Source organism: Struthio camelus, chromosome 29, assembly GCF_040807025.1.
Source record: "Struthio camelus isolate bStrCam1 chromosome 29, bStrCam1.hap1, whole genome shotgun sequence".
Taxonomy (NCBI): domain Eukaryota; kingdom Metazoa; phylum Chordata; class Aves; order Struthioniformes; family Struthionidae; genus Struthio; species Struthio camelus.
Window position 1 is genome coordinate 5,218,991 of NC_090970.1, and position 10,120 is coordinate 5,229,110.

General features: G+C 56.0%; 2 protein-coding genes across 2 annotated transcripts; one reads left to right on the plus strand and one right to left on the minus strand.

Moving 5' to 3' along the window:
• The first annotated feature begins 1,177 nt into the window (after positions 1–1,177).
• Positions 1,178–1,759, plus strand: LOC138062775 (olfactory receptor 14C36-like). The gene has a single exon (XM_068921781.1). It carries the CDS (start codon positions 1,178–1,180, stop codon positions 1,757–1,759), a length of 582 nt encoding a protein of 193 aa, XP_068777882.1.
• Positions 1,760–7,283: 5,524 nt separating this feature from the next.
• Positions 7,284–8,273, minus strand: LOC138062776 (olfactory receptor 14A16-like). The gene has a single exon (XM_068921782.1). It carries the CDS (start codon positions 8,217–8,219, stop codon positions 7,284–7,286), a length of 936 nt encoding a protein of 311 aa, XP_068777883.1. The 5' UTR covers positions 8,220–8,273.
• Between the last annotated feature and the right edge of the window lie 1,847 nt (positions 8,274–10,120).

The following is a 10,120-nucleotide window of genomic DNA, read 5'->3' on the forward strand; positions in this document are numbered from 1 at the left end:
CCCACTCCTGGGCTCTTCCTACCACTAACCACCGTCATTCACAGAGACGTGAGGCCAGTGGCAGGACTCCCCTTGACTCTAGAAGGGCCAGGGCTGCAAGTCTGGCCTCTTTCTTGTGAGGAACAGGAACAAAGTATTCACTGCACTGATTAAACATTATTGGCTGATGGTTCCTGTCTTAAGGTCGTATCGCTTCTACATTTGATAAGATGAAGATAAAGCTCTGCCAGATTCTCTCCAGCCTCGGTTAGGGACTGATTGATTGCCATCTTCCCCACAAGATGGTGAACATTATCATGTCAATGGCATTCAGAGGTCTCCGACTAACTGAAGTAAGAGAGATCAGGTTGTTATGGCTCTGTGGCTTCTTCATCCTCCTTGGGCTTGAAGAATTGATTCTGCTATGGTTAAAGAATTTTGCCAGCGCACAGCAATGTTAAGGGTGCATATTCCTACCCTGCAGAGCAGACCAACAAGCAAGATCCCTCCCCCACTTACCCCCCCAAAGTGAAGCTCTTACTTGGGTGGTCAACATGCCTCTGAACTGGATGTGGCTGAACAGCCCTCCTACATCATAGCAGGACTGATGCCTCTGGAGCCGTCGGGCAGAGGTCCCTGCTCCTCGTGGCACACTCAGCCAGCACAGACTGGAGCTCTGGACAGAGAGTGGAACAAAGGTGCTGCTGAGAAGGAGAAAAGCGATGTGTGTGCGGAAGTGAGTGGGGGGGAATGTCTGTAAGAAAGGGAAAGAATTTTGTCCAGAGAGGGTCTTTCCTGACTTGTCACTGTCTTTTTTCTCCTTGGACAGTCCTACATGCCTGGAGAGAGCAAAATGTCCAATCTCAGCTCCTTCAACCACTTCCTCCTTGTGGCCTTTGCAGACACACAGGAGCTGCAGCTCTTGCACTTCTCGCTCTTCCTGGGCACCTACCTGGCTGCCCTCCTGGCCAACAGCCTCATCATCACCGCCGTAGCCTGCGACCACCACCTCCACACCCCCATGTACTTCTTCCTCCTCCACCTCGCCCTCCTCGACCTGGCCTCCATCTCCACCACTGTCCCCAAATCCATGGCCAACTCCCTGAGGGACACCACGGCCATTTCTTACTCAGGATGTGCTGCCCAGGTCTTTTCCTTTGTCTTCTTATTTCCAACTGAGTATTGTCTCCTCACTGTCATGGCCTATGACCGCTACGTTGCCATCTGCAGACCCCTGCACTACGGGACCCTCGTGGGCACCAGAGCTTGTGTCAGGATGGCAGCAGCTGCCTGGGCCAGTGGTTTTCTCCATGCTCTCCTGCACACTGCCAACACATTTTCCATTCCTCTCTGCCAAGGCAATGTCCTGGACCAGTTCTTCTGTGAGATTCCTCATGTCCTCAAGCTCTCCTGCTCACAATCCTACCTCCGGGAAGTGTGGGCGCTTGTGTTTAGTGTTTGTTCAGGCTTTGGGTGTTTCGTTTTCATTGTGCTGTCCTATGTGCAGATCTTCACAGCTGTGCTGAGGCTGCCCTCTGAGCAGGGCCGGCACAAAGCCTTCTCCATGTGCCTCCCACACCTGGCTGTCGTCTCCCTCTTTGTCAGTACCATCATGTTTGCCTACCTGAAGCCCCCCTCCATGTCCTCCCCAGCTCTGGATCTGGTGGTAGCTGTTGTGTACTCGGTGGTGCCTCCAGCAGTGAACCCCCTCCTCTGCAGCATGAGGAACAAGGAGCTCAAGGATGCCCTGGAGAAACTCTTGCAATCAGTGCAATGTTAGCACCGATAACTGTCCCATGTGCATCATCTCATCAATCCCAGGATACTTTTGGTCACAGCTATGACTTGTTCACTTCTGTCTGTCTTACTTTTCTGCATTATATTCCTTTCTAGAGGAAAATGTTTGGGTTCATCCTGCTTCTCCTCCTCTTCTCCTCTCCTGAATCTGACCCAGAGAGCATGTTGAAGCTGGAAGTCAGGCTTCCCCTTCTTCAGCTGAGATGGGGGAACCTCAGAGCCTGCTAGCCTGAGCTCCCTCGGATGCCCCCAGTGCAATGAGGGGAGTTTCCCTTTGCAGGGTCTCTTTTGGCACTGACACCACAGGAGCTCCCAGGCACAGAGTTAGGCTCAGACGGGTACAGGTCGGGTGAGACCATGGGTCCTGTGTCCACTAGGAGAGCTCAGCTCCAATGGCCACAGTCAGGCTGTGATCTCACACCCCTCTCCTGCAAGGGTGGCAGCTGGCTGTCATCATGGGCTGATCCCTTCCCTCTGCAGAGCTCCGACACTCAAAGCAGAGTAGGAGTGGAGGGGAGGAGATTCGAGACAAAACTTGTGGGGATGGACCCTCTGCTGCACAGGACCGTCCCCACACCACCACAGCAGGCATTTGCTGCCTGAAGACTTCCCTTGGGGGCTGCAGCTTTCCTGCAGACGTGGCCACCCACAGCAGCAGATCCTTCTCTTTTCACAACTGCTTCGTCTCATTTCCACACTGACCTATTGTGCTCTCATGTGTGTTTACAGCCCAGGAGTTCTCGTAACCTGGGAGGGGTAGGGTTGTATTTTGATGTTCTGGTGTCCTGTGACTACAGGCAGGATCAGGCCATGGGCACCCTTGTGCCAGACCTGACTCCCAGAATCAATTTCCTATAATAAAAGGCATCTCCCCTTGTGCCGTGCCTGAAGTCTGGCCTTTCTTCAGAAGATGGAGTCAAAAATATGCCCACGGGATTGCACCATGAAAGGGCCTGCTGCTCTGCTTGTGAACTTTGTGGGATCCAAGGGATGAGCTCAGAGGCCCTGGGTGATCTGTTGGGCACTGAGGACTGGATTCAGGGCTCATCTCTTGGTGTTTAGCAGAGACAGTGAATGGTCTCTGAATTACCTGCCTGGGGCTGTCCCACAGGTGACAGTGCTGATGAGAGCTGCCCATTGTTGTGGAGGGGAATCTCCAGGAGATCGCCAGGAGAGCTCAGGGGATGTCCAGGGACAGCGTGTGCCTGGGGTGGGCAGTGGGTGGAGCCTCCCAAAGTGAGGGAGGGTCCATGGTGGAGTAACCAGAAGGTACAGCACTAAATCCAGGTATGCATGGGGAAACGAGGGCTCTACAGTGCCCGGAGAGGCAGAGGGGACCAAGGAGGAGCAGGGAAGGGGGACGGGAGAGTGATTCCTGCACCCTCAGTGAAACACCACAGGCTGGACATCACAGTGCACACCTCAAACACATCTCCTGCCCTGGCCAACAACCTGGGGTCACTCTGAGCATTGTCCATGAGAACAGCCACATGGCAGCAGTGGTGGTGATCCCTGTGCAGCTGGGTCTGCTTCCCACCCCAGCCAGCAGGGCAAGAGCTTAGTCAGGAGTCAACCCGTGGGTCCATGACCCCACAGTCGCTCGTTCTGCAGAGCAGCACCACCAGACCAGGGCCCTGCGGAGAGCACAGGGGAGGGGATGCAAGAACAGCCAGGCCAGCATGGACACAGTGACCTGGGGAAAGGCTCTCTGGGGAGCAGGGATGTCCCAGGAGAAAAGCAGGGCAGCAGGCAGAGAGAGAAAATGAGAACAAGAAACAAGTTTCTCTGGGCACCAGCTTGGGGCAGGTGGCTCTGTCCCCGGGGCAGCAGGAGGTGCTGGAGGGGCGGCAGGGCCAGGGCTGTCGTGGTGTGCTGGGCAGCGGGGTGGGCATGGAGGGGCTGCAGGCAGCCAGGGAGGGGGATCTTGTGGGCACAAGATCAGGGGAGACAGAGTGACCAGCCTCACTGTGGGGCCTCGTCCCCCTTGCCAGGGAGCTGCTCCCCTTGTCCTTTGGCCGTGTTGGAGTTATGCTGTTGTGGCGGCCCATGCCAGTAGTGCACGTGCACCATGAAAAGGGCATGTTGGATAGCTGTATGTGCCACGTAGAGATTCTTTAGCTGACCTGGGGGTTGCCTTCTTGAGGTGTGAGGGGGTTTACAAGAGCCAGCGCACACAACACTTAACAGTAAACAAACTTTATTCCTCCTCTAATAACAGCAACTATATATATGTGTGTGTGTATATACATACATACATACATATATACATATACATATATATATATATATATATATATACAGCCACACACAATATTTATATACCAGTAGTGAAATGAAAATTGGCAGTAATAACATTATTTCAAATCAAAGTGTACAGCAACTATAAAGACACAAAACCTTTAGAAAGGGGAACAAGGTCGTGGAAGGGGATTGATGCCCAAGCTACTAGACGGCTGCAGCTAGAGCTGAACCGACAATGAACACGGCTGGGGGGCAATAGCCCCAGAGGGAAGAAGGGACACCTGTGTGCAGGGCCTGCTGCAATTATCCCTCCGGACGGGGTATTCTCCATTCCTGGGGACAGAGCAGCAGCTCCCTACTGGGCCTGGGACACACAGCTCTTGCTGGAAGAAGCGGCACTCAGTTAGAGACCTCCCGCAAGACCCTCCGGACGGGGTGACACCTAATCGTAGGAGTCGGAGAGGGAAAGGTCAGGCTTCCTCTCCACGTAGTGCGGTGCCCTCGCACGGCGCCCCGGTCGAGGGGGTGTTGGTGACGAAGCCCGTGGAGCATCACTTCCGCCGCTCTGACGGTGGCCAGCAGCTGCAGCTGCTTGGCGTCTTCAGCCGGGGAAATGTGCCTGTAGGAGGCGGCTGGGCGTCTCGAGAGCTCTGACAAGAGCTGCCACAGCCTCTTCTTCCCCGGCCACATCGACCTTCGGCGAGTGTCCACCTGCCTTTGTGATCTTTTATCTGGGGGTTCTTATAACTAGACTAATCCAGTATATAGTCACCCAGGAGGACTAACCTGACCAGTCAAAACATGCACTTTCAATCCGGCCATTTGCATACCCGCTGCCTTGCCAGCCTCCCAGAAGGTTCCTTTGGTCGACAGCCCAGACCACCTGATCTGGGATGCCCAATCAACTTAAAAGGAAAGTTGCGGGAACCTTTTGGCACAGTATCGATCCCGCTCCAGGTTATAGATAGGGCACGGTGATTGGTAGTTTGTCTTCTAGTATGTTCCTATGGTGGGGAGGGGAGATAATTCACCATAAAGGCATCCCATCCCTCCATCCCATCCTCTGCATCACTCATAAAGGCAAACAGCATTGGCTCCAGTAGTGACCTCTGAAGAACATCACTGGTAGCCATTAGTCCATTGGAATTTGCACCACTGTTCTCCCCCTTCGGAGCCAGGTGGCCTCCAGCTAATTTCCTGCATACTCCAGTGCATGCGGCTCCATCCCACATCTGCCCACTTTGGCGACAAAGGTGCTAGGGAAGACCATGTCAAAGGCCTTCCTCCATTCAAGCTACACAGCATGCAGGGCACTCCCCTTGTCCACACAGCCAGTCATCCCATCCCATCACAGGAGGCAATCTGGTGGGTCGGGCACAAGTTGCCCTCCAGGACTTCATGCTGGCTGATCGCAATCCCTTCCTGGGGCTGGAAATCACTCCCACAAAGATTTGCTTCGCAGGGGTGGAGGTGACACGGAGCAGTCTGTCCTTTCCCAGAGGCTCTTTCTTGTCCTTCTGGAAGGTGGATGTCATGTTTGGGGGGAAGGTGGGGAGGGCTGGGACTGGAGAGCAGCCCCATGGCCCCACTGTGCAGGCATTGGCCAGGGCAGGGTGTGTTCAGGGCTGGGGACACGTCCCCCTGGCACGGTCCCCACCACAGCCCTCGGTGCCCCGTTCCCCCGCAGCCCTCCTGCTCTGGCACCCTCCCCCAGCACCCGGACCCTGCCCAGCCCCGGCCGTGTCCCACGCGGGGGTCAGCGCACAGCCATGGCCCAGGGTCTGCCGGGGTCGGGGCTGGGAGAGAGGCCGGGCAGGGCCGGCCGTTCCCCTCCATACAGGCACTGAGCCCAGCAGGACAGAGCAGCCAAACGCACCCCGAAACCTGGGGTGGGCGACCAGGGTAGGGCGGGTGTCTGTCTGCTGCCCCACCAGCCTCCCAGCTGGAACTGGCCCCAGTGGCACCAGGAGGCAGGGCCACAGGGACACTCTGGGTCCCTCCTTCTGGTGTCCAGGAGATCCCCTACCCCCAGCCTGCCTGCAGCCCCCCGGGCCAGCCCCTCTCTCCACGACACACCAAGACCCCCTGCTCTGGGGCTCCTCCGGCCGCTCCTGCTGCCCCAGGGGCACAGCACCCTGCCCTTCCTGGACACACAGAGAAACACGTTCCTCTTCCTCCTTTATTCCTCCTTGCCAGTGCACAATTGCTCCTTTCCTCTTCTCCAGGGACCTCCCTGCTCCCCGCAGAGCCTTTCCCCATGTCCGTGTGTCCAGACTGGCCTGCCCGGCCCTTCCTGGACCCTCCCCTGTGCTCCCTGCAGGGCCCTGGGCTGGTGGTGCTGCTGTGCAGAGGGAGTGGGCTGTGGGGCCACGGGGCCATGGGGTGACTCCACACTGGCTGGGGTTGTCACGGTGGGAAGTAGACCCAGACGGACAGACATCATTGCACCTGACAACCCCCACCAAGGGGTCTGTGGCCATGAACGATGCTCTGAGCAGTCACAGGCGATTTCTAATGGCTCAGGCTGTGTTCAGGTGTGTCCTGAGATAGGTCCCATGTTTTTTCATTGAAAGTGACATGAAGGACTCTCCAGGCTCCCTTCCTGTGCCTGCGAGATCCTCACTGATTGTGGTGGGATTGCAGAGCTCTCACTCACCTGCATATTCATTGGTTTTGCCCTTTAGGTATGGGTGACTCCAGTTGACTTTGTGAAGCCCCATTCACTGCCCACTCCTTGCCACATGGCACCCTTGGAGATGCCCTGGGCTCTCCTGGGGGCTCCATATTGCCTTTGTGAAGGACAGGCATCCATCTCCAGCCTTGTCAGATAGGAGATACCACTTGACCATCCACCACCTCCAGGAGCCCTGGGCACCCACAAGTGACAGCTGAATCCAGCCCTCTTTTCCTAACATATCACCCCTTAAGCTCATCGTCCTAAGAATACAGAGAGCCCCAGAAAAGCAACAGGGTCTCTCAGGGTGAAAGTCCTCAAGCACAGTGTTGACTCTCACTTTGGAAGGACAGCCCCACCTTCAAGCACTACACTGAGGAAACCCTCTTTTGTTAGAGAGAAAGCAGCTCTGACACAGTCATAGGGAGAGTTACAAAAGGCCTCTGGGTCAGATCGACTGGGTTTGTACTGCTGAAGAAGTGGAAGGAATTCAGACCCTTCTGTACAACCATGATTATCACAGAGACAATGCGCAAAGCATAACAGTTGTTTGAGAGAAATCAGAAGCCCCTTATGAAACGGAATGGGCAGCTTAGTGCTGCTGAACTAGAACCAGCTGAATCAGTTTCCTCAGTGCCTCCTGGAGCTCCTTGTTCCTCATGCTGTAGAGGAGGGGGTTCACTGCTGGAGGCACCACCGAGTACACAACGGCCAGCACCACATCCAGAGCTGCACAGGAGATAGAGGGAGGCTTCAGGTAGCCAAACAAGCCAGTGGTCATGTACAGAGAGACCACAGCCAGGTGAGGGAGGCACATGGAGAAGGCTTTGTGCCTTCCCTGCTCAGAGGGCATCTTCAGCACAGCTCTGAAGATCTGCACGTAGGACAGCACAATGAAAACAAAACACCCAAACATTAAACAGGCAGTAACCACAATAAGACCAACTTCCCTAAGGTAGGAGTGTGAGCAGGAGAGCTTGAGGATCTGGGGAACTTCACAGAAGAACTGGTCCAGGACATTGCCTTGGCAGAGTGGCATGGAAAATATGTTAGCAGTGTGCAGCACAGCACAGAGAAAACCACTGGCCCAGGCAGCTGCTGCCATCCTGACACAAGCTCTGGTGCACATGAGGGTGCCGTAGTGCAGGGGTCTGCAGATGGCAATGTAGCGGTCGTAGGCCATGACTGTGAGAAGGGAACACTCAGTTCCAACCGAAAAGGAAAAGAAAAAGACCTGGGCAGCACATCCTGCGTAGGAAATGGTCCTGGTGTCCCTCAGGGAATTGGCCATGGATTTGTGGACAGTGGTGGAGATGGAGGCCAGGTCGAGGAGGGCGAGGTGGAGGAGGAAGAAGTACATGGGGGTGTGGAGGCGGTGGTGGCAGGCTACGGCTGTGATGATGAGGCCGTTGGCCAGGAGGGCAGCCAGGTAGATGCCCAGGAAGAGAGAGAAGTGCAAGAGCTGCAGCTCCCGTGTGTCTGCAAACGCCAGGAGGAGGAAGTCATTGGGAGAGCTGCTGTTGGACATTTGCTCTGCCTTGCTTCAGGACACTGTCCAAGGAGGAACAGGCATTGACAAGTTAGGAACAGGCTTCTCTGAGCCAAACCCATTGCCCTCCTCAGAGCAACCCCCACATTGCCTCTCTCCTTTACCTTGTTCAGCTCCCTTCCCTCACCTCTGCTTTGGGCTGAGTGTGTGGTGCAGAGCAGGGGCCTCTGCCCATGGGCTACAGAGGAGTCAGCCCTGCTCCACCTGGGCCTGTAAATGGAGGTGTCAGACTGTCCTGTGCAGTTGGTGGAGATACCTGGGGATGGGCACCCTGAGCTGAATGGTGGAGATGTGGTCTGGGAAGCAAGGGGAATATTCTGTTTTTCTCATTGGGAGAGATGAATACAGCGCTCATGCCAGCTGTGTCTGAAAGAGAAGGTCCCTGCGGGGGACGCATCTCTCCCAACCTTGCCCTCTTGATCAGAGCTGCCCATATCTGAACCAGTCGCACCAGATCCCACTCCAGCATGGGAGAGAAACAGTGCAGTGAAGGCAGGGGCTGACCCAACCCTTCCTCAACCTCTCTGCCCCACTGACATGGACCCTGCCCTCACATCAGTCCACCCTCTGCACTCTTTCTTCAGGCACTGTCAGGGGAGTGGGAAGTTCCTGCCTCCGCTGCAGCTGAACCCCCTCCTTAACCCCACCGAGCGTGAGAGCAAGAACCAGAGCAGCACAAAGAGGTGAGGAAACTGTGAGGACTACTGTGACGCTCCGACCACAAGGAAAGCAAGGAGCAAGACACAGACGGGCTCTCAGGAAAGCCTTCAGCTCACCCAGCTGTGCTCACCACCTCCCAGACAGCAACCAGAGCAGGACAGTCACTCTCAGCCCCCTTGTCCCGCAGTGAGAAACAAAGCTCTGCTGGAGGTCGGGCTGCTAAGGAGGGGGCTCATGCCCTGCACCCCCTGGCCTGGAGGGCAGAGGCTCTGCTGGGTGGGAGAGGAGACACAGAGGGGCTTCCTTAGAGGAACATGTCTGCACGGAAGAGGTTCACGGGGAGGTCTCCACATTCCCCCTCCCACAGCATTCACGTTTCTAGCTTCCTCTCTTTCGCTGATCAGATCTTCCCTGCTCAGAGCTTTTCCTCCTGGGAAATGGGAGCTGCATCTCTATCCCTCGTCTTCTCCCTGTCAGCACTCACAGACCCCATGCAGAGTGGGGAAAGAGTTTTCGGAGGTTCCTCACAGACCTCTTGATCTCTCTCTGTCAAGTCTAGGAACGTCAGTCTGTTGTCCAAACCTGGCAGCTCCTTTTCCAACCCTCCCACCTGCAGAAAGCAGGAATCGGAAAGCAGAGACTCAGGAAAGCTCCTGATCTTCAAGGCAACCCCTGCCATGAGTGACCTCCTGCAAAGGTCCCTTGGAAATACCATGGGGGTGAGCTGGAGCTGAGAGCAGCCCTGACCCACACAGCACCCTCTCGATAGCAGAATGAACCTGCTCTGAAGGGGGTCGCTCCTTCCACCCAGACCTTCTCCCCACAGCACTGTGGGAAGCTCCCCGGGCATGCTGAGGGCTGACCCACGCAGGCAACAGAGTCACTGCCCCGAGCACACAGCACCCTGGGGTGCAGGGCTCTGCTTTGAATTACAGCCCTGTGCACACCTGGGGGCACTCCCTGGCTTCACAGCCCTGCACCAGCCCTGCAAGCAGGTAGCCCTCATGCCCTGTCCCTCTGACCATGTGGCAGCGCATCCCTGCTCTCAAGCACCTCCTGCTCCAAACAGCAGAAGCTGGGAGAGCCACCCGGACAGATGCTCTCAGCTGTGGAAGGTGCCAGCTGCAGAAGAACCCTCCAGGAACCACAGCAGCGGTGCCCTGCAGCCAGAGACTTACTGTGTTAGGGGCTGTGAAGGTTCCTCCCTGCAGTGAGCTCTC